This window comes from Amblyomma maculatum, chromosome 2 (assembly GCF_055883805.1).
Source record: "Amblyomma maculatum isolate TAMU_Amacu chromosome 2, ASM5588380v1, whole genome shotgun sequence".
NCBI lineage: Eukaryota > Metazoa > Arthropoda > Arachnida > Ixodida > Ixodidae > Amblyomma > Amblyomma maculatum.
Window position 1 is genome coordinate 209,143,954 of NC_139345.1, and position 25,056 is coordinate 209,169,009.

Consider the following 25,056-nt stretch of genomic DNA (forward strand, 5'->3'; position numbering starts at 1 on the left):
TCGCTGGGCCTTACGAATACAAGAGTATGAATTTACTGTGGTGTACAAGTCCGGCCACTTACACCAAAACGCTGACTGTTTGTCCCTCCATCCCGTAGATCCTCCCGTTTTGTCCGACCATACTGCCGACGACTATGCTTTGTCCATCTCGGACTTTATCAATATTGGCTCCGAACAGCGTCGTGATCCTGCCCTGCAACCAATTATTGACCAGCTGCGCAACGTCCCCGATCCTTCCATCAGCATGTTTGTACTCCATAACGAGAAATTATACAGACGCAATATGCGTCCAGACGGCGTGGACCTTTTACTGGTCGTTCCGGCTTATCTGCGCTCTAGTGTCCTAGCCCAACTTCACGACGTTCCTACAGCAGGACACTTGGGAGTATCACGCACGTATGACAGTGTGCGACGCAGATTTTTCTGGCCTGGTCTCTACCGCTCTGTCCGTCGCTACGTCGCCGCTTGTGAGTTGTGTCAACGCCGTAAGACACCCTCGTTTCAACCCTAGTAGGCCCCTGCAACCAATTCCAGTGCCGACAGAGCCGTTTTCTCGTGTGGGCCTCGATCTTCTTGGGCCTTTTCCGACATCGACTTTTGGAAAGAAGTGGATTGCTGTGGCGACTGATTATACCACCCGATATGCTGTAACCAGGGCTATCCCTACCAGCTGCGCCTCCGACGTTGCCGACTTTCTTCTGCATGATGTCATCTTGATTCATGGCGCTCCACGTCAACTGCTCACAGATCGTGGCCGCTGTTTCCTCTCTCAAGTGGTTCATGACCTTCTCCGCTCATGCGCTACTCGTCACCAGTTCACCACGGCCTACCATCCGCAAACGAACGGTCTTACTGAGCGCCTCAATCGCACTCTGACCAACATGCTGCTTATGTATGTGTCCGATCACCATCGTGACTGGGATATCTCCTTACCTTTCGTCACGTTCACCTATAACTCCTCACGCCATGATACCGCCGGATACTCTCCCTTTTATCTACTCTTCGGCCGTGACCCTTTACTCCCATTCGACACCTTGCTGCCTCTTGACGACTCTTCCTGCAGCTACGCTTCGGATGCCATCGCATGCGCTGATGCTGCCCGCCACATGGCTCGAGAGCGTCTTGGAGCGTCTCAGCGCTCTCAAAAACGTCGTTACGACCTTCATCACCGAGACGTCCACTACCCTCCAGGTTCTCTCGCACTTCTTTGGCACCCGGCTCGCAGTGTAGGTATGTGTGAGAAACGTTTGCCTCGTTACGTGGGCCCTTACTCCGTCTTGCGGCAAGTCACCGATGTGACCTATGAAATCACCCCTTTACAGCCCAAGAATCCTTCCACAACTCCTCATCCAGATCTCATGCATGTCGCCCGTCTAAAACCATATCATTCGAGTTCGCCTGTGTAGGACGCACCGGGACGGTGCTACTTCGGCGCGGAGAATACTGTTACGGAGCACAGTACATCGAGACGACGACGACGTGCTGATGTGAAGTAGGGAAGAAGACGACGCTCAAGCCTAGCTGACTTCGTTCTGTGGTGTGCGGTGTGTGGTGTGCGTCTAACAGTGAACTAGCGTTTACCACTGTGTTCTTTCCTTAACAATATATTACCAGTCCACAGGCGTGGCTAAAATACCGAGCTACGTCCAAACTATATAACTCCGAGGTTACTAAATCTAAACGCTTCTTTTTATGAATCCACCCTGCCTAACTTACTTCATGCTAATACAAAGCAATTCTGGAATGCAATTCACCCCAAAGAAAAAGAAGTCTATCACTAATGGATCAGAAAGGATAGCCTAGCCCAAATGACAAAGTAGCGGAAGCACTCAATCGAACCTTTTCTTCCGTTTTCACAGGGGAACCAGATAATAACCTCGCGCTTGTTTTCTCGTCTAATCATCGCATTGCCAGATATCACATTTGCATCCCAAGAATTCTTGAAACTAATTGAAACTTTAAAATTGACATCGACAGCTGGCATCGACGGCATAAACGCTGTGCTCATAAACACAAATGAAATCACCAGTATTATTTTGTCGCACAATTGTCAGCAGTAATTTTCATCCGGCATCGTCCCTAATGATTACAAATTGGGTAAGATTGTTCCAGTTCCTAAGCCAGGTTCTACTAACTACCGGCCCATATCACTAACCAGCGTCTGTTAAAAAAATTATGGAACACATTATTTATTCGCATGTCACAAAGTTTCTTGCATCTGTCAAGTTTTTTCACCCTAACCAGAACTGGTTTCAAAAACAGCTTTTCATGCGATACCCAACTAGCACTTTCTTCACGACATAAGTATTAATGTAAACCTTAACATGTCGATTGACGCCCTATTCATCGACTTAGAAAAGGCTTTTGACAACGTCTCTAACAAACGCCTACTACTAAAACTTTCGCAACTAAACCTTAACCTGCTTGTCTTCAACTGGATACAGGATTTCCTCACTAACCATCAGCAATTTGTAAATGCCAACCATAAATTTCCTTCGCTGTCTAACGTTCTCTCCGGTCTGCCGCAGGACACAGTCCTCGGTCTACTCCTCTTCTCAATTTACATCAGTAACTTAACTAATAGTATTTCATCAAATGTTCACTTATTCGCTGACGATTGTGTAATTTACCGTTCTATTAGTAGCGCTGCAGATAACGATGTCGTTCAGTCTGATCTGCAAATTTTGAAAGAGCGGTGTTGTAGATGGCTGATGGCATCAAACACTAACAAAACTGCGCTTGTTTCCTTCCAAAGACGACAAAACTACCTTAACCCAAATTATCTTCTCAGCGGTTGCAGTGTCTCATCCCTTAATTGCATTAAATATCTTAGGGTTGGTATCTTGAGTACCCCTAACTGGTCTACATACATTAAGCGCATACTTAATAACGCTCATAGAACTCTCTGCAATATTCGTCGTAATGTTTTACCGGTTAAACTCCCTGCCTTTCCTCCTCCTCCTCCTCATTGTAATTTACTTCTGACTTCACCAGAAGTTAAGTTACTAGCTTATAAAAAAATAATTCTGCCAAAATTGGAGTACGCACCTGCCATAAGGGACCCCGCTCAACTTAACCGAACTAAATTTATTGAACTTGCTAAAAAACGCGCCGTTCGATTTATCTACCCAAATTACTTGTAATCTACCAGTGTTACCCGCGTAAAAGATAATGCTTGCCTACGCCGTGTTGCTGCAAGGCTATGTTTGTGCTATAAAATGTATCACAAATTTACTTATAACTGTCCTATCCAGCCTGCTCATCGTTCTTCAGCCAGCACAAGCCACCCTCCCCACCCTCTGCTTGCACCGTCACCTATCTTCCCTCCTTTGTCCAAACAGCTCGTGACTGGAACAATCTTCCCACAACAGCCGTCATTCATACAACCCAGACCATTTCAAGAAAGTCATAGAGACATTGTTTTATTAACACCAGGTTGTTTGCCCACCCCTCATGTAAAGCCCTCACCCAAGGTCCCTTGAGGTGTCTGAAATAAATAAATAAATAAATAAATAAATAAATAAATAAATAAATAAATAAATAAATAAATAAATAAATAAATAAATAAATAAATAAATAAATAAATAAATAAATAAATAAATAAATAAATAAATAAATAAATAAATAAATAAATAAACAAGCAAATAAATAAATAAATAAATAAATAAATAAATAAATAAATAAATAAATAAATAAATAAATAAATAAATAAATAAATAAATAAATAAATAAATAAATAAATAAATAAATCTGCCAGGTGTTGCTTTTCGTACGAGCCACGCAGCCGTTAGAACATGTATGAAAGCTGCGTCGCCGGCTGAAATAGACATGAGTGTTTGAAGACTTTATGGAATTTGTTTGAACGTAGGTGCATAAGTACTTACCCAGCCTTTCAAAGTGCAATTGTTTAACATGTCAAAGCAGTAAGAAAAATTATCTGGACAACCAGGTAGAGTACTCACTGGCATATGGCGTCAGCATGTGCTTGCTTCAGCTCTTGCTTCTTTTTAGCAGCGGTTGCGACTTTGCTCGCGTAAATAGTCATAAAATCAGTGATACAGTTCATTGCTTTTCGATACTGACAATCTTCTGGGGCGCGCCGAGCAGCCAGGTGCCCTCCTAAATGGAAAAAGTGGAAGGGATATTTAACGTGGGTCCCGAACTTGGTACAATAAGCTCGAAGTTTAATAAAGAACAATAATCCAAATAGGTCAGTATTAACTCTACAGCGCTCGCTACGTTCGCGTTTGCCTAGAAAGTAAATCAAAACCGCAGAATAATGCTACTGTAAACAAAAAAGCATCCACTCTTATCAAAACTTTGTTTGTTGCAGCCGTTAGATAGTGGTCGCTGTGTTAAGCTTTCTTCCTCTAGTGCAATCTGTATGCCTTAACTTCCCACTGCCTGATGTTTTCAGCGGTACCTGTATTCAATGCAAAATTCGAGCACCTGCTTCCTTTAGACTAGACGACAAGCAAAAGATTTTCTACACACCCTCCTCAGATTACTCACCTTCCCTCATCACCTTCATCGAACTTCGCAGAGTCTTAACGGCAGACACTTATGACTAGCACTCCAACTCAAAACCAGTGGAGGATCATCTCCAGTGCCATAAGAAGGATTGCGTTCCAAGGCATTTCATTTGCATTGTAAGAATGTCTCCTCACAGTCAGGGAGGACCCAAGTGCAACGTAGGGGGCTTCATCCGCGGAATTCGTTTTTGCCACCATCGCTTTTATTCTTCAGTTTAGCCTCAGTGTCAAACCTTCGAAGCAAGCCATACCAACTCTAGTGTTTGCATCACTGTGTAACGTACATACATAGAGTGCAATAGCAACTCAAGTGTGGCATCGTTGGGTTGCTCATGTCGCCTATAATTTAGCTTTAATAATTATTCATTGAAAATAATTACAAAAATTAGTTAGTTGTGATTAAAGAAATAGAGTTCTGGGTTTCATCAAATCATATATTTTCGATAGCTTAAGTCGAATACAAATGAGTTTTGCTATTTAAGCATAGTAATTAATTAGTTATGAATAAAATTGAATTTAACACTACAACGTCGTTATATACATATGCTGGACAGCATATTGTCCCGGACAACAGGGCTAGACGTGACTAAAACGGCGGGACGAAGCTGTACCAGCAGGCAAAGTTCGGAGCACAGCACGCGAGTCAACTTTAGTGTCCTCTTCTTCCAAGCGAAGCAAGAACATGGAGGCACCAGGTGGCATTACTCCCCCTCTTAAAAAAGAAATAAGGGACGGAGTGCGAGCGATGGCCAATGTAAGCGAAAACAAAGGTCAGCACATGGACAGCATTGATAACGGAGGCGGGGTAAGGTGTCCTACGCGACAACGAAACAAGCGCATAGCGCACTACTGCGTGAAATAGGGCTTCGTGTGGACGACGTGCACGACCTCGGAGCGTGGTTGCCGACGCGAGGGCTGCATAGTACCTACTGGAAGAACTTAGTATGTCACTTTCGTGACTCGGCGCAGAACTTCGTAAGGTCCGAAGTAACGGGAAATTAGTTTATCACACAAGCCCGGCCGACGCACCGGGGTCCACACCCAAACTTTCTTTCCAGGGTGGGATGCGACGTGTCGATAACGGAGGTTGTAGTGGCATGCATCCGTGCCCTGCTGTTGCTGAGTGTGAATGCGGGCAAGTTGACGTGCTTCCTCAGCGCGCTGAGCAAACTGCTCGGCATCTGGCGTGAGTGGATGATCATCTGTGCAGCCCGGAAGCATGGCATCCAACATCGTCTGAACGCCACGTCCGTAGACTAGGCGAAATGGTGTAAAACGCGTCGTCTCTTGGGTGGCCGTGTTGTAGGCATAGGTGATGTAAGGGAGACTTTCATACCAGTTTTTGTGCTGCGAGTCTATGTGCATTGCGATCATGTCGGCGTTGGTTTTGTTGAGACTCTACGTGAGGCCATTCGTCTGCGGGTGATATGCAGTAGTTTTTCGGTGGCCGGTATGACTAAGCTCGAGCACGTCGTGCATGAGCTGTGCCGTAAACGCGGTGCCTCGATCGGTGACGACTAGGGACGGTGCGCCATGACGCAACACGATTTGCTGCATAAATAATTGAGCGATCTCAATTGATGTGCCCCGCTGCACTGCCTTGAATTCCGCATAACGTGTGAGATAGTTGGTCGCGACTGTAATCCATTTGTTACCCATCGACAGCGGAAATGGGCCCAGTAGGTCGATGCCGACTTGGTCAAACGGCGCCCGAGGTGGAATAATAGGTTGGAGCAAACCCGCGGGCTTGAGAGGAGGCACCTTTCGACGTTGACACTCGCGGCAGCCTCTGACGTAGCGATGGACGGCGTCAGAAAGTTTAGGCCAATAATAGGCTTGACGAACTCGAGCGAGTGTGCGTGCAAAGCCCAAGTGGCCGGAGGTGGGCTCATCGTGGCAAGCAAAAAGGATACCGTGGTGAAGGACGGCCGGCACGGCAAGGAGGTGCGCTCGATCAACAGTGCTGAAGTTTTCTTGAATAAAACGCCATTCGGAAGACAGAATGCAGACAGGTGCCTTCCAAACTGGCGGGGGACGTCAGCAGCGCGACCATCCAGGTGATCAATGACAGGTCGAAGTTCTGGGTCAGCTCGCTGTCGGGTCATTATGTCTGAGGCATTCACTAGTCCAAGAAAACCTCTGTCATCCGTGATGTTATCGACAAATCCGACGGGTGCCTGTGAGAGCGCGTCAGCATCTTCGTGCTTCTGACCAGATTTGTACACAATGGAGCAATCAAATTCTTGAAGACGAAGGCTCCATCGTGCTAGGCGCCCCGATAGGTCACAGAGATTGGCCAGCCAGCATAAGGAATGGGGGTCAGAAACGACTTCAAACGCGCGGCCATAGAGGTAAGGCCTAAATTTCATAGTTTTCCACAAAACCGCGAGGCATTTTCCGTAGTGGAATAATTTTTTTCAGCGTGGGAGAGCGTGCGGCTGGCATACGCAATGACCCTTATCACGCCAGCTTGGTGTTGAACGAGTTCAGCGCCAAGGCCGATGTTGCTGGCGTCGGTGTGGACTTCGGTAGCAGTGTCTTCATCAAAGTGCGCAAGAACAGGGGTAGTTGGCAGTCGTCTGCGCAGCTCCGCAAAAGCCTCTTGTTGCTCGGCGGCCCACACGAACTGTGTATCATCCCGCGTGAGGCGGGTGAGGGCTGCGGCTATCTTGAAAAAGTCGGCGATGAAGCGGCGGTAGTACGCACACAAACCCAGGAAATGTTTTAAACTCGTCTTCGTGGCAGGAACGGGAAATTTGGCGACAGCGGCAGTTTTGTTGGGGTCTGGCCTAACGTCTGCGGCGCTCACAAGATGACCGAGAAACTTCAACTGGTTGTAGCCAAAGTGGCAGTTCTCGGGCTTGAGCGTCAAGTCAGATGACCGGAGGGCATCTAATACTGCGCGAAGGCGTTCGAGGTGTTCTCCAAAGGTTTCAGAGAATACGTAAACGTCGTCGAGATAAACTAAACAGATTTGCCATTTGAGGCCGGCGAGAACGGTGTCCATCATGCGCTGAAAAGTAGCCGGCACTGAACATAGGCCGAATGGCAGCATTTTAAACTCGTACAGTCCATCTGGGGTGACAAAAGCTGTTTTTTCGCGTTCCCGCTCATCGACCTCAATCTGCCAGTACCCGCTCTTCAAGTGAATGGAGGAGAAGTACTGGGCGCGACGAAGCTTGTAGAGCGAATCTTTGATACGGGGCAGCGGGTAGACGTCTTTTTTAGTGATGTTCAACTTTCGATAATCAACACAGAAGCGAAGGGTGCCATCCTTTTTTTCCACCAGCACGACAGGGTCGACCACGGACTGTTGGAGGGTGGATGACACCATCACGAAGCATCTCCTGAACCTGCATCTTAATCGCTTCACGTTCCATCGTTGAGATGCGGTACGGCTGCTAGCGTATAGGGCGGGCATCGTCGGGAGTAATTATACGGTGTTTCACAAGAGGCGGTTGCCGAATTTTCGATTACGTCGCGAAACAAGCACTGTATTTTAGAAGGAGAGAACGCAGGTTGTGCTGCTGTGTTTCCGAGAGATCTGTACTAATATCCAGACGATCAAGGGACGGGCGCACGTTTTCAACTTCTGCGAACGTAAAACATTCAGAAACGTTCGCTAAGCCGTCGGCGAATGCGATTGCGGTAGCGCAGAAAGGATGGCGGGGTTCATTCGTGGTCACCAGGAGCTCAGATCGGCGGTAACGGAGATGGATGAGACTCCGCGCCGAGGTGATGCCGTGGGTGAGCAAAAGGGACTGGTTACCCTCTGTGACCGCCGTTCCGTCACGTAGTTCATCGCAGTTACCAGTCATAAAAACACTGGAAAGTGGGGGAATGGAAACGCTCTCGGCAGAAATTCGAAGAGGGGCGCGGATTTGGCGGGTTGCGGTGTCAGTAGCATCAACGTTCTCGGTCAAAAAGGTCACGGTATGCTTCCGGAGATCGATAATGGCCCCATACTTCCGGAGAAAATCGACACCAAGGATACAGTCGCGGGAGCAGTCCGGTATCACAAGGCAGCTGACAAGAAACGTGGAGTTGCGAATTTGGACTCTCGCCGTGCACTGACCGCTCGGAGTTACGACATGCCCGCCAGCGGTTCGAATCTGCATGCCAGACCACGGCGTCATCACTTTCTTTAGAAGCGCCGCTAGCTTCCCGCTTAAAATCGAAAAATCAGCACCAGTGTCTACCAATGCGCTAACCGTATAGCCGTCGAGGACCACGGGTATATCCAGCGAGAATCTATCTTCACGCGTACGAACTGTCGTCAGGGCCGTGAAGTCGCGGTCGGTCACAGATTGCGTTGTCGGGGGGTCTTCGTCGCGTCGATTTGAAGCGGCCTCGCCCCCTCAGGTCGCTGTCTTTAGTTTTCTCGGCTCGGACTAGGTGACCGTCGCTGCGCCATCCAGGAGGAGCTTGGCTGCGAGGGTGGTCGGCGTGGAGATGGAGATTGTGACTGTCGTCTAAATGTTGGCGCTATGCGCTGCTGGGCTACGTAGTCCTCAATATCCCGTGGTCGTTGGCCTAAAGGAGTGCTACGCATGTCGATGGGGAAGCCCTTCAGTCCCAGGTGTCGATACACTGTCGATACAGGTGACCAGGTTCTCCGCAGTGGAAGCACAGGCGCTGCCGATTTGGGGCACGCCACAGGTCTGCCTTTCGGTGGGGTGGTCGGCGGTTTTCGATGTACGGCTCAGGGTGGGCTGAATACAGTGAGCCTTGGTCGGTTGGCAGTAATTGTGCGGAATCAGTTGGGGGACGTCGCAAGATGTCCGCATACGTTGGCCGACAGGACTCGGTGGAAAAGTATGGCGAGTTATTAGATAGTACCGAAGGCCGAAATGCTTGCTGTAGCTCTTCTCGGACAATACTAGCGACAGAGCTGGCCATCGGCTGGGGAGCACCGAAAAGCATCTGAAGCTCTTCACGCAAAATGGAGCGGATGATGTCGCGAAGAAGATCAGGACTAGCCCCGAAGGCCGAATGCGGCTCCGCGAGCGAAGCGGCGAGTACCGGCCTGTCGTAGGTCGTAGACCGCTGCTGGAGCATCCTTTCCATCGTGATTGCCTCCGAAATAAACTCGGCAACTGTGCTCGGCGGATTGCGCACGAACCTAGCGAACAGTTGTTCCTTAACGCCGTGCATGAGATGGCGCACCTTTTTCTCTTCGGGCATGGCCGGGTCAGATCGTCAGAACAGCCTAGTCATGTCCTCCACGTACATGGTTATGGTCTCGTTCGGCATCTGTATTCGAGAACGTAAAGCACTTTCCGCTCGTTCTCGGCGATCCGGGCTGGTGTAGGTGTCCAGGATGCAGCGGCAGAACTCGCGCCACGATGTTAGGGCGCCTTCGCGATTCTCGTACCAAGTACGAGTGCCATCTTCTAGGCTAAAGAAGACGTTACTGAGCTTCGCAGCGTCGTCCCACTGATTAAATGCGGTGACCCGTTCAAACTGGGCGAGCCAGTCTTCGACGTCTTCCGTCTGACAGCCGTGGAAAGCCTTAGAGCAGTCGTGGGTTCTGTAGAATGTAATACGTTGGAGTTTGCATGACAGGTCGAGGGGCGGCTGCGGTGGTGTATTCCAACGGCCCGTGCTCAGGTGGTAGGCCTAAGTTCCTCCGGCTAGCCAGGTCAACAGGAATGTCGATTGGCACAGACCTGAATTCTGGGTATGCGGAGGAGTGCGGGACATATACTGGGATCGATACCTTGCGACGACACCAAAATATGTCACGGACAACAGGGCTAGACGTGACTAAAACGACGGGATGAAGCTGTACCAGCAGGGAACGTTCGGCGCACAGCACGCGAGTCAAATTCAGTGTCCTCTTCTTCCAGGCGCAGCAAGAACATGGGGACACCAGGTGGCAATAAGTTGCAAACAATCGCACTGTAATAATTGCAGGTTTTCGTTAATTACCTTCCATTAGTTCTTGTGGATAAAAATAAATTTTAAGCTACAGAACTAGGTCAAATATTGTTGGATAGCTTATTTTCATTATTGCACAAGACTAATTGCAAGGCTTAAAATGTACTGATAATTAGTTATTTGTGCTTAAAAATTAACTTTTCGCTATAAAAGTCAAACATTGAAAGTGCCTCGACGAGTACAACCCTGAAACTAACTAACTCTAAACCACGTAAAGCCATCCAAAACTTACTATAGTTGTCTAATTCGGTTCGACTTAGGACATCGCCAGTTTTTCATGACGCAAAAATAGGTTTAATTTTGTAGGATTTTTTCCCGATTAATTCACATGCAGTTGCGGCCTGAACGGTCTGAAGCACGCTTCGCCGATGAATATGCCCTACGCTTTACTCAGCAGATATGTGGCGGCTCATTCTAAATACGCTGCATGATGTCGCTGATGCACGGGTGTTTACAACCAAGAAACGTAGCATCTTTTCTCTACAGCCTCTTCGCTTGAGTTCTTACAATCGCAGCCCACAGCCCTTCACGGGATGCCATGCTTTACTTGCACTGATGTTATCTTAATGTTTAGCACAATTTTTACTGTTTGCCAGTTTTACTCGAGCATATATTGCTTCCCGCCGTAACATCGATTGATCATTACACTTTATCCAATAACCTTCCACACGATTCCTTGTGTAATCTACACTAGTACGTGTAATCTACACTGGTACGAACAAAGAACGCCCCACCGGGGTGGCGCAGTGGTTACGACACTCGACTACTGTTCCCACGGACGCGGGATCGAATCCTAGCCTCGGCGGCAGCTTTTCGATGCAGGCGAAAAGCAAGGTACCCGTGTGCTGTGCAATGTCAGTGCACGTTAAAGAACCCCAGGTGGTCTAAATTTCCGCAGTCCTCCACTACGGCGTCTCTCATAGCCTGAGTCGCTTTGGGACGTTAAACCTTACAAACCAAACCAAACAATTATCTTCTTTAACTGCTTCTCGTTGTCTCCGTCGCATTGAGCACACAGCCGAGTTTTTGACGATGCCGCGACTAGGACGACTATTTAAGCTTTTTTTTACCTTGCTAAATCATAGTTATATTTCACTGTTAAATTATACGTTCTATCTGCCACAGTCGCCTACCAATGAAAATGATCTTTCAGTGGATGCATGCCGCAAAGGAAAATGAGCGAAAGGCAAAGAACATCAATTGTGACTGTTCTTTTCTATTCGTTTGCATTTCTCGCAAACAAAATTTCTAAAAAAAAGTGTATATATTATAGATTCTAATATTGCAATAAATCATCTGTCGATATTTGGCTCGCTACCTGGGTCCGCTTTCCCATCCTGTCCTTTGCTCGTGCTCCATTTTTCCTTTTTGAGTAAACACTACCAACACGCTGAGACTTGCTCCCTCTTATGTTGGCGACGGCTTCTTCGCCCGCGTCAGCAATATGGCGCACTATGGACGCAAGTTGCAAAGAGAGCGCCACGCATTGAAATTGCCATTGAGACGACCAAGCTTATAAATAATAAAAAAAACAACATGGAGGGCTTTACCTGTAAATTATAGAAAAAAAGAAAATAAAGTAGGTTTTTCACGTCTGGGTGGATGCGGGCGAACCACCCACAGCCAAGATATAACCTCCGCTGTAACGGGGCCTCGACTCACAGCTGCAGCGGATTTCATTCGCTAAAGCCACGCTTAAAAGCAACACGATACTGAAGTACGAATGCGCTCTTAAAATGGCAGTTGTATTTCGCAAGCGCTGTGAAACAATATAGACGCAAGTCTTTCCGTATCGCAATAATGGAATGGGCTTTTCTGAAGGTGCCATCAAACGTTGCTAACCTCATCTATAGTTTAATCTAGAATTAGTAATTTAGGTAAATAACCATAAATAACTAAAATATATATTTGCGAAAAAAATATTAGGGGGCACTTAAGCTCCGCCTCTAACACTATGGCGCGATAGCGTTACGAATCTCTCGTCTACGGCTCCCCTTGCGGTTCCTGGTTCGCGTACATGTCTCTCTTCGCTTAATCACCAAACTTGTAATTTGCGCCTGCAATATTTCACATATTCTTGTTACCACACACCAATAAGCTACCATGCTACTGGTCGTAGGCGAGTGCCTTATGTAGATACAAAGTCCTGCTTTAGCCTAGCCGTATGGACGTGTTTGTGTGGTTTGGAAGCAGCGCGTCTGACTCGGCATCACAAATCACTCCATGTTCACTCTTATTCCAACATTCCACCCCAAATGGGAAACACGAGTTGGCAGCTCCTCCCATATTTCTCGGTATCGTTAATTTGCACAAATCAACGGAGAGTCAGTGCGTAATTACCCAACTTGCTTACTACCAACTTGATTGATTTTTCGCTCGTAGCGCCTTCAACGGTGACAACGATGATCTTGCGCAGAACGGGGCCTTTAACGCTATCGCGTTAAATTCGTGTGAGGTACGCGAGATGGCTGCCATTAATATGCAGCTGGCTTCTCTCGCCTGCTGATGATATTTTATTTTTAATTTCTTAAGATGTGCTGGGGGGACACTCAAATTATAATGACTAGTCCAACGCGTCACAGCAATGGTGGTGCGAGAGATATAGAGAGCTCTTAATGAAATACAGATTTTAGCGGGCAATATTATTTGCTGACATGCTATTCTGCGTAAGGGAGGGGGAAGGGGGGATTTGGGATTAAAGATGGAAGAACGGTTAGAAAAGAGCGTGGTCATTGAAGATCGTTGTAACATAATAGACCATTGCATGATGGCTTTTGGATGTTACTAGAGTCCAGTACTGTGCATATACAGCGGGGTGATCAAGTGAATGGACAATTTGGAGTTTGTCTGAAACACAATAGCATCTAAATAGAAATATAGGATTGTCATTGTACGTCGCTGCTGTCTTGCGTGACAAACTGCATGCATTGTTCATAGTGCGCAAGCTCGTTGGCGTACGCAGGACATTCGAGTAGAAGAAAATATGACGTCCGCATTGGCGACGTTGTGAGTGAAAAATCCCTGCCCCGGCTCTAGCAGGGGCAGTTGGCCAGTGCCAGCCGAACTAACTGCACGTCAGGTTGACGGCGTCATAAGATAAGATGGTATGGACGTGTTTGAGGACGCTGCTAGCTGGGGCTGTACATTTGAGATGGGAGGGTGATAATGAAATTGAGCCCTCCAGGACCCTTGAATCCCGTAAATATGTAGCACTTGGCGATTTCGTCCACGAACCGTGTCTAAGTGCTGAGCGTATCGTCGTGATTCTTCATCCACAGAAGGGCATGCCCTTCCGTGGATGAAGAATCACAGTCTCGGCCGGAAAGGCGACATCATTACTCATTATAAGCAATCGAATCCCAGCAGCTGTAATTGTTGTCCCGTTGACAATGCTTCAACTAGCCTTGAGCGCCGTCATCGGATTCGCCAGTAAAGTGTCGGGTTCCCACTGGGGAGGCCAACAACTGTTGTTCAGGAGAGTGGCTCCTCTTGAGCTGACATGACAATGCTGTGCTAACATTGGCTTCCGATGGAAGTGGTGGAAAAGCCGCTAAACGACGTCTCCGAACGAACGGCCAACCAAGCCAGGACGGCGGCCTCGGCCTACCTCCTCCAAATATTGTTATGAATGCGATGACTTTATTCACATATGAAAGCAGAGGACAACGCAGAGGGCCGTGCTACAAAAAAGGGTAGGTTTAACGTTAAGAGATAGGAAGCGTGCAGAATGGGACATAAAAATTACTGGAGCTAATGACATTCTAGGGGAAATCAACAAGAAATGGGCACGGGCAAGGCATACAGTGTCAAGAGCAGATAACAGATTGTCGCTTAGGGTAACAAATTGAATTCCAAGGGTAGGAAAGCGTAGCAGGGGGCGACAGAAAGTTAGATGGGCGGATGAGGTTAAAAGATCGCAGGGGCCGAGTGGATGCAGATAGCACAGGACCGGGGTAATTGGAGGAATATAGGTGGCCTTCGCCCTGGTATAGTCCGGCTGATGATGATGAATATTGGAGGCAGAAAGGTTGGCAGGTGAACGTCCTGCGCTTCCCCGTCCTCCTCTTCTTGCTTTTTGTTTACACCAAATAACATATGGCACAACTCACAAGGGGGATCGGCCAAGAATTGGAGAGCAGAGAAAGTTTTGTGGTTGTTTCACCTTCAAACACACTCGCTTTCTTTCCTTCCAACTCATTCCCTGCGTAGCATGTTACAATATTGTCACGTAGGCGCGACAATTCCGAAGGAATCAAACGAAGAGACTAGAACCGCACTTAAATGAACTCTTTATTGGGTTGACTAGCGCCCGTAGTACAACTAAGCAACTTGGCGGCGGGATAACAGCAGGCGTGCACGTCGGTCTCCGAACTGTGAATGCCCCGCAGCATTCCGCATCGCTTAATTTAAAGTTGGCGAAGAAACATCTAGATAAGCATGCCGAAGATGACGGAACAACCTATAGAACTTCGTGGAAACAGTCGCGAGTAGCTGGAATAATTCAACATGCATCTTAATGCATCTTGGCTGACAAATAAAATGATAAAGCTAAGTCTCAGGGACACTGAGCTTAAACAGATAACACTAGGTCTTTCTTTAAGGTCCATGCAAAGTGATAAGGCGTCGAGTCGGCAGATTCCAGCAGCAAAAATAAAGAGAACAATGGTTCGCGGCAATATTGGCACAAGGTAAGGAGATGAAGAGTGCAGTTGTGCGGGACTGAACGCTCTCGCTAGGCCCGGTGGCAAATAACTGAACAATTTCTTCGTCGTCGGTGATGGCTCATATTCTTCGGCATGCTGCCTCCCTTTAATATCGTACTTGACCACGCCGTAACTTCCTGTCTTATTCTTCGGCCCTATCATTAACATCAGACCATACGTGCAGCACGTACGTGCAGTTAATTGTTGCTCAAGCAGGGGAATAAATTCAAATATCCCCGTAAGTTAAATGGGGAGGGGAAGTGGTGAAGGAAACGTGCGGCAAAACTGTATTACTGCTACAAGGAAGAAGGTGGGTGTTACTCAGAGCTGTTGTGCTTTATCGCCATCGCCGGTCACCAAGATGCGTGCCCAACAATGAAAATTCTGCTTCCCGTTTGGCGTAATGTCCAGCTGTGCCCTAACTGCCACCTCTGTTGGTTTTGGCGTAAGTTCAGCAAATGAGCTTTACACAGCGAACACGAGAAATAATTTTTGTGTACTGTCTTTTGTGCATTGGCTCTTCTGTTTGTTTCATATGAATACAGGGTTTTCACTACGTTGTCAATAAGAGAAGAAAAATGCCTCAGCACTCAAAGTATCGCTACAGCGAACTAGAATATTCTAGTTCACTGTAGTATCGCTCTTCTCATGGAAAATGCTGTTTGCTTTTAAGATACTGCGGCTCCTCGACATTCAGTGTGCGTGATAACCGGAAAATTCAAGGCGTTCACTTAAGGTTCCTTAGGTGCAGTAATGCGAAAGCACACATGGGCGTCTTGCATTGGCTTTGATTGGCTTGTTATGTGGATTCTGTACTGAATTTTTGGATATGACTTGAATTCCGCCTATGGCTAATATGGCTATTCATTATGCAATGTTATTAAATAATTATGGCTCGATTAGGCATTTCGTATTTTTTGGCTTGATATGTGGGTTGTTTGGATTGGCTTTAGATCTGTCTTTTGGTCACGCATTCCGCGCGCAGTGACGTTCAGCGCACCCCACTGATTAGCCAAGAAAGATTTTGCCTTAATGAAACGCCATTGTATGTGTTCCTTCACCTTTCCTACAGATGGGTTTAAATCCATTTCTGTGGCTTAGAAGCAAACAGTTGCAAGTAAGGCATTTTCCTCGTTGTCATCTGTGTATCGTATGCCTCTTTTTTCGTGATGTTAACGCGTCCGCCTAAAATGTAAAAGTTTGCAAGACCTGCAATATTTTGAATAGAGACAGGCAGAAATTACACGAAAGTATAGTAATATACGCTATAGATCAAGCAATACGGGAGGCCTAAATACGCGACTAAACTAGTCAGGATAATTATGCTGCTCTTTCCATGAGATATTAAAGCATTGAAAGCATTTAGGAATATAATTTTATGAACAAAATCAAGAACATAAATCCAATTTTCTACATCAACAAGACAAATGCGTAGGGTAGACATGACACACAATATGAAATTATGAATTTTAACATACACGCTGCATAGACATCCACTTATTCTGAAATAAATGTTACAATTTAAGTTAGAAAAAGGGGAGGGGCTGGTGATAATTAATTGGGAGGTGTATCAATAAAATAATGAAAGCGTCAACAAAAGTACGAATATGCTTTGAAGTTATTTCAGCGGATAAAAAAAGATAACTCGATGTTGGAAGTATAGAGAGCATCCCTGGCATCCGATGGTTTATCAGAATGTCAGTGCGCAGAAGACCTTTAGGAGAACAAAAAACTGGCCACTGAGGTAAGCTCGAGTAGCAAGCTTCATATTTTGCTATAATTTGGCTCTATAGTCCCCTCTGATCTGGTACATCGCCGGAAGCCTGGAGAGACGTTTTTGCTAGATTGAGACGGAATCACGCAGTGGTCATAGCTAGTAATAAGTCGCATTGTATTCCTTGGTGATTTTTGTTGCTATAGCGGCACGTTTGAGTTGTAATTGAAAGCTACATTCATGAGACTGTAAAAAGGAAGATAACAGGACCTAAATGTATTTGGAAGGTACTCGAGAGTGTAATTGTATAAAGCAAAGTTACTATTTGTAAACCGGCATGAATGGTCAAACCAACTGAGAAAACGATGGGTTTTTCATGAAGCCCTGTGCGGGCAGGATCGTGTAGCGATGTTTCAAACGTAGAACTACTAAATTTGCGCTAACTGTATGCTGCACGAGTTCAGGAGCTGGATTTTCAAAAGTTCGTACGTAAAGCGAACGGCATGCGTGTACGCGCTTTGCGTCTGCTTTACTGCTCAGAACGTAAATTATTCGGAGTATGAGTGGGCTTAAACGACAAAGAAAGAAAGCAGGAATTCGCTGCGCACATTATTCTGGACAAATATATACCGTCATTCCCAATAGTTTAACCCACTCAATGCTTTTGATCAAAAACACAGTGCCGTACAACAAAGGCTTATGACAGCGCTTGCATTTTGATTGACTGCACTTCCCGCGTGCATGCAGAGTCTCGGGTTTGAGGTTTCTGCATCATGATTAAAGAGTTTACGAGCTTCGTATATAGCGTGCAACTCATATGATAATCAGCTACCAGCACCTCCCAGGAAGCACAAGGTGGGCTATGAAGGGCGGGCCCCGGTGAGTCCGATGTAGGCAATGCAGGAAAGCCTCGGTGGGCTCAATGTGGGTGCTGCAAGAGGGGCCGACGTAGACCTGAAGGGGGCTGTCGACAAAGCCCCGATGGGCCCCACTAGGGACCGATGCAGGCAGCCCTGGCGCGGCGGCCCATCTTTTTCCCGCGTTGCCAAAAGGGCACATCCCACCAACTCCCCCCGATGGTCCTACTTTGGACAGGTTCGGGCAGCCGCTCTGGATGAACATTTTTTTTTATTTCGGTTAGCCCTTCAGATAATGACATATGACCGATGCGGGTTGTATTCCCATAGGAGTCCGACACAGGAAATTGATGGGAAGCCCTAGTCGAAATTTTCCCATTCAATATTGTTACGAAGTTCTGGACGAAACGACGGAAATAAGAATACAAGCCAAGAAAACTTCGAACATCACTAGATGAACGTGGTGTGGGAAAAGTACGAACGGCACGAATCTAATCGGGGTCAGGATAGACACCAGCAGCATTCACTAAGTGGCCAGGAACTTTGATTTTCCGATTGCCGAAACTGCATTTCTTGGAGTTGATTTGAAGGCTGGCGCGGTGGAATAGCTCGATAATGGTAGAAAGGCGAGAGAGGTGGCTGTAAAAAGTGGACGAGGAAACAATGATGCCGTCCAAGTAACAAAGACAAGTGGTCCACTTGAAGCCGCGCAGCAACGAGTCCATCATCCGTTCGAAAGCTGCAGGGGCGTTACATAGGCCAAAAGGCATGACTTTAAATTGGTAGAGACCATCAGGAGCGATAAATGCTGTTTTTTCGCAGTCTCGTTCATCGACGGAGATTTGGCAGTAGCCAGAGCGAAGGTCGATGGAGGAAAAGTAGCTGGCTCCATGTAAGCAATCAAGTGCATCGTCGATGCGCGGAAGAGGGTAGGCTTCTTTTCTGGTCAACTTATTAAGGTGGCGATAGTCGACGCAGAATCTCCAGCTTCCATCTTTTTTCTGGACTAGCACAACAGGTAACGCCCAGGGACTGTTTGAAGGCTCAATGATGCCGTCGGCCAGCATCTTGTCAACTTCACATTGAATCACCTGGCGCTCGGAAAGAGACACGGTACGGTCTCTTGTGAACAGGAGCAGCATCGCCGGTGTCGATGCGGTTGTCTACAACAGACGTTTGGCCAAGAGGTAGGGCCCCAAAATAAAAAAAAATTCGCTATATGAAAGCAACAGCTTGTAGAGCGTGTCGACAGAATCAGGTTGCAGGTCGGCCGCAGTCATGCTGGAAACAGGATCATGGTGTAAAGGAGACGACATAGGAGCGGTAGGGGCTGTGCAAGGTGCAGAGGGAGGGTCGGTAGTTAGGGCTGAAACTTCACAGTCGGTTAGCGGGGACAGTTCAGCTAATGATATTCAGTCAGGGAGGACTTGGGTCGACAAACTGAAGTTTAGGACTGGTAGAGCGGTGCGATTCTGAGCTACGTGTACGATGAGGTGTGGGAGGATGACGTGACGCTGCAGGACGACGTCAGTAATTGGGCACACCAGGTAGTCTCCATCGGGCACAGGCGGGAAAGGGCACATAGGAATATCAGCAGCTTCCGTAGGGAGGCGGGAATATTTTGCTGAGCGGTGGCGAGGGGGCGTGGAGAGGTCTTCAGAGCAGAGAGGAAGGTCCAGGCGTAGAATGCCGGTTGAGCAGTCAATAAGGGTTGAGTGAGTGGTCAAGAAGTCAAGGCCAAGGATCAGGTCATGGGGGCATTCCTGGAGCACGGTGAATAAGACTGGTTTGTGACGACTAGCTATGGTTACACGGGCGGTACACATACCAAGCACGACAGCAGGACTGCCATTTGGCGACACGAACGGTGGCCGAAACTGCTGGCGTCAGGACTTTCTTCAGGCGACGACGAAACGAGGAACTGAGGACAGAGATTTGGGCACCAGTGTCAATAAGGGCAGAGACAGGAACGCCATCAACATGGACTTCGATGAGGTTAGATTGTGGAGCAAAGGTCAACAGAGGTTTTTTAGTCCGGGTCGCGAATGCAGCATCATCTCCAGGAGCTGCATCGTCTAGTTTTTCGAGAAGCGGCCGGCATAGGACGGTGAAGAATTACGACGACGAAGAGGAGAGCGGGAACGTCGGGTTTGTGGGGAAGGCGACCGGCTGGAAACACGAGCAGGTGGAACAGGATCTGCACGGGACGGGTCAGGTTGAGGAGAGGAACGGCGCGGTGCAGACTCCACTGCGATTGACGTAATAGAATGGGCGTGACGGCATGTACCAGCGGCTGCGGCAATGACGGGAGATATGACCAACACGGGAACAGTTGAAGCAAATGGGGCGATCGTCAGCGGTACGCCAGTCATTAGGATTACGGCAGCGGTATCGAGGCATAAAGCTGGGGTTAGAGGCAGCAGCGATCACAGGAGGAGCTGAGTTGGAGTCGATGGTGTTCGGGACGTGGCCAGTAGAGATGCCCATGTTAGCGACCTCCTGGCGAACAACAGCCTGAATGAAGGATACTGTAGGCAGGGTGTTGTCTGTCAGCTGATATGAGGAAACAGCGGGAGCCATCGCATCGAGTTCGCGGCGGACGATTCGTGTCAAGTTAGTCGGGTTGGAAGGCTGACGGTGAGTACGCAGGTCAGTACAGGACGAGGTGGCAGCTGTGTTCGGCAGGCGGTCAAAACCGGTGACATATGCGTTTTTGTTTCGCCTGCTCAAAGCGCTGGCACACCTGAAGAGCAGAGTCCACAGTTGAGCCGTCCTTGCATAAGAGTAGGTAAAAAGCGTCGTCGGCTATACCCTTTAGTATGTGGCCCACTTTATCTTCCTCACTAATGGCCGAGCCGACTTTTCGGAAATATATGACTATATATGACTCGGACGATGTTTGGGCGCGAGATGCCAGGTCTTTCTTGGCAACAAGGCGGCGTCCAATGGGTTTGCCGAAGAGGTCGTGAAGCTTCTGTTTGCATACGTCCCAATATGTCACTTCGTCTTCGTGCGTTTCAAACCAAACGCGCGCGGTGCCGGTCAAATATGATATTTGCCAGCATGAGCGTTGCGTCACAGCGGTTGTGCTTGCTTACTCGTTCGTAGAGGGCCAACCAGTCGTCCACATCAACGTCGCCGGTCCCGCAGAAGGTGTCCGGGTCCCGGGGTTGTGGGGCAGCTGTAGAGGGGGCGGGGTCTGTGGACATGGTGATGGTACCAACGTGGCGTCCACTGCGGAGATCCAGCCTGTTGTACGGGGATCGATGATTTCACCCCCACCAAAGATGTTACGAGTGGAAATCACGCACCGTTGGGTAACACCACTCTGAAATCGCTGGGCATCGCTTAGCCGCACAACTCAACACTGAGCGTCGTCTTCGTCCACATACCAAGACACTTCTTTCTTCACTTGCTGAATGCCAGTATGGTACACCACATCACATTATTTATGCACATAATTAAGTATTTATTTTATACATGTCTGCACTTTCTAAACAGCCACAATATTAAATTTTACAATAATTCATAACATTAATCTAGCCTAAATGCCTTCATGTACATCTTTCTCAGGCTATGGAGATGTGTAATCTGAACAATAATATTGTACTGAGAGTTGCTGGCTGTCCACAGCAACCACAAAAGAAGGAACAGTTAGCAATCAGTATGTTTTAGTATTTTTAGCGCAATTTGCATGAGCGCAAGAACGAAAGCCATATAACATTTCTAACCGACTAAATATGGCAACAACTGTTATACAAATCATCTATAGTAGTAATTTAGGGCAACATCTAATACAAATAAAGGTTGGAAAGAAGGATTACACAATTGCAGGCACGCGTTCTAGCCCCATTACGGCTGATGTGGGACCTACAGCGGGTGTGTGTGGGGAGCTCCAATTGGGCTGGGTGTTGCTTTTGAACTTAAAGACCACTTGCTGTTTCACGTGCCTTCAAATTCCCCACAAGAGACCGATTTTGGTATCATGCGGGCCCTCCCGCCTTCCAGCCCCATTACAGCCCATGTGGGATATAAAGCAGTTTTGTGTGGGCGGCCCCGATTGGGCTGGGTGTTTTTTTTTGGAGCCCAGCGGCTGTTGCACGTGCCTTCAAAGTCCCTACAAGGAACCGATTTTGTTACCATGCGGACACGCCCGTCTTCCAGCCCCATTATAGCACATATGTGGGACCTGAAGCGGTTGAGCTAAGGCTGCCTCATTTGGGCTTCCCGAGGGCTTGCCCAAATTGGGCTCTTATTCACATTTCACCTGCCCTCAAGTAACCTACATGGGGCCCATTAGGGCAGCATGTGGGTATGTCCGTTTTTTATTTTGCCCCACTAAGGCCGATGTTGGTCCCACAAATAATTACTGGGGGCCGCCTCATTTCGGGCTTGCCCACGTTTGCCCCATCGGGGACCGATGCAGGTTTTATGATGGTTGCCCCAGCACCACGTGCCTACATCGGACCTACTGGGGCCCCACATTCTGTGATACCTGGGCTATAGTACGAGGAAAGAATTTCCACGTGATACTTGAGTGACGTTGGTCGGGTAAGGGGAAATACATCTGGGTAGCGTCATTGGGGAAAGCTTCCCTACATAAGCAGAGTAGTAAGAGTAGAGTAAGGTATTTCCCGTTACCATACATATTTGAGAGTGGTTTCAAACTTTTTACAAACGAAACTAACACATAGTGATATTGGTTAACATAAGACGAAATCGGAAAGTGCGAATAACGGACGGCAAAATGTGTAACCAGGGTCACGGACGGTCAGGAACAAACCGCGCTAACATCTGGCGCAGCTGTAGAGGTTGCTGCTGATTTGATGGCCGCGAACTCACGTGGAACTGAGCCGAAATGGGCCTCCTGGTGAGCAAACTGACAGAACGAGTCTTCCAAAAGCGGCTAGCTAAACCATCGAATCCTAACCTAAATCGTGATTGGTCATTGAAATATATACTCTACGCTAAGAAATATCAAAAATGCCTATACACCACTGTCATCGTCGAGAAATCAACGTCGACTGTTGGACTGATCCTTCGCCTACTGGTCTGATTCCAATCGATTCCAACGTGCGCCAGCTGCACCACCTTATCCCCCAAATATCCAAAATTACCTCCATCTGGGATCGTATGTTCTGCTATACCATTTTCTGCTAGATTTACATCAGGATATCTTCATCTCGCGTGCGTTCCCTGGACTGGTGCTCTTTTCTCTTGCCCTTTCGGCAACTCTCCGCTCTGTCCTCAATTTAATATAGTTTTTTAATTAGTTGCGCCAAGTTGCTGCGGGAAAATTGGGAGTGATATGTGTTCAGTAATCGTTATAAGTGTTTTGATGCCTATTCTAAAATGATGCCTGTTTCTCACACTCAACATTATGTTTTAGTATTATTCATATTAATTCTTGACATACTGCTTTGCTTTGTTTGCGTGTGTCTCTAATGATGCTCCGCTATACCTATAAACTGAAAATCGGGGAAATAGCCGGAAATAGAAAATGGCCAAGGTAATCTCCGTTATGTTTTATGTCAACCCGTTTAAAATTCAATTATTTCGCCTCCCCTGAGTTCCAGCCGCGCAGAACAGACAATTGCGTCTGCCTGCCTGACAGTTTTCCTGAATTGAATTTAATATTAGCTCCGGTGATAAATGCTTTCTATTGTATAACTGATTTTTTGGTGTTTTTGTGCTATTCTATGAAGGGTTTCCATATTGAATCTGCCACATCAGCAATTATGTCCATGTCATGCAGTTCATGTCCACTTCTGTAAAAACCCCATTGGGGTTGACAGTATATCAAAATAAATAAATAAATTTCTCTCCAAGCGTGTATTCTACAATCACTAAGCTGATTGGTCTGCAATTTTACAAATGCTTGATATTGTTACGGGTGAGGAAGAAGCGGGCAGTGGCACGGGCAGAAGCACTCGCGCTAGACCAGCCGCGATTCATTAAAATCATTTCACAGTCATCAGTCATCATTTTCTCTCTTCTCCGTGTTCATCGGCTTGCCGCCGCGTAACATTTTGGCGAGAGGTGTGGGGTACGTTCATGTTTACTCTTCGGCCCCTTGCGTTTTCTTGCGCAGCCGGCAGAAGGTCTAGGAAACATCGCTTAGCTGGTCCCCAGCCTGCAGTACCTGATGTGATCACTCTGTTCCACTTTCCTGTCCTCCATCTCGTCCACAAGACACGACGAAGGAGAGACTGACCCGAGGCGCAACCCACATGGCCACAAGACACAACAAGAGAGCTAATCGACTATGTGGCTCCAGTGGCCTGAAATGCCGACCAAAGACCTCAACGACCCAAGACGCCGCCACACATAGACACATCACCCCTGCCCGTGCCATGCGGTGCGTGCCTGGGTCTCGGCCACCAGATCTTGGCGACCTGCGGCCCGAAAGTATCCTGTACCAGGATTGATAGGGAATCACCTTAGCGGCAAGCCGTTGCCTGCTTCATTATTTCTCTTCTATCTTCAACCATCCAGTCACGACCATTGTCATACCATGGATCTCATTGACGTCGACACAGTTCCTCGTTCTCGATCTGGACGATTGCTCGGTGACCCTGGGTAATGTTACGGACGAGGAAGCAGCGGGCAGAGGTGCGGGCAGGAGCGCTCGCGCTTAGACATTTGCAACTTTAGGATGCTTGAGGAAGTATAATATGGAGGGATCTGAGCATGCTGTAAAGAAGACAGGTAGTGTGAAAGCGGTTAGAGATGTACGAAGACTATATCATTACAAATATTTACACTTAATGTAGCCGTGGATGTCATGCAAATGTAACTGTACTCGGAATAGTCAGGACGATAATGAGATACACATAGTGTGACAATGAACATTCCACCGGTAACGAAGGATCAAGTAAAGAAAGACAAGCATTGAAAAGAAGCAAGTCAGATAGTGAGGTTCAGGCAACACTAAATCTGGTGAAGGACAGACAGGGGGGGGGGGGAGGGTAAATTTTGATAGAAAATCTAGCCACCGTGTATGAGCAGTGCCCCATGATCTCGAGCGAGCTGAAACCTCGAATAAGTTTCATACTGAAAGGCCAAGTTACCACGTGTGCAGCACATCTCAGAAGTCGGGGCCTCCACCGACGTGGAAATGGCTGAAATTGGCTGCGTTTTTGTGCGCCTCGTTTGGGGCTAAACAACGGGACGACGCGAGGCATATACAATAAAACGCGAAGTTGAGACACCGCATATGAGGAGTTCCATGCTATGCGATCCCGTGACTAAGCGGCAGGGCTGATATTAAGGTTCTGCCTAGCTGGTGTCACCCAATTAAGCGAGGTTTA

General features: G+C 47.5%; 1 protein-coding gene across 1 annotated transcript in view; it reads right to left on the reverse strand.

The window, feature by feature from the left end:
- Nucleotides 1-25,056, reverse strand: part of LOC146201198 (uncharacterized) — a 212,241-nt gene that overhangs the window by 70,151 nt on the left and 117,034 nt on the right. Inside the window, exon 6 of the mRNA XM_084595676.1 lies at nucleotides 3,963-4,119. Within this exon, the coding sequence (XP_084451802.1) occupies nucleotides 3,963-4,119 (157 nt within the window). The remainder of the gene's footprint in view (nucleotides 1-3,962; nucleotides 4,120-25,056) is intronic.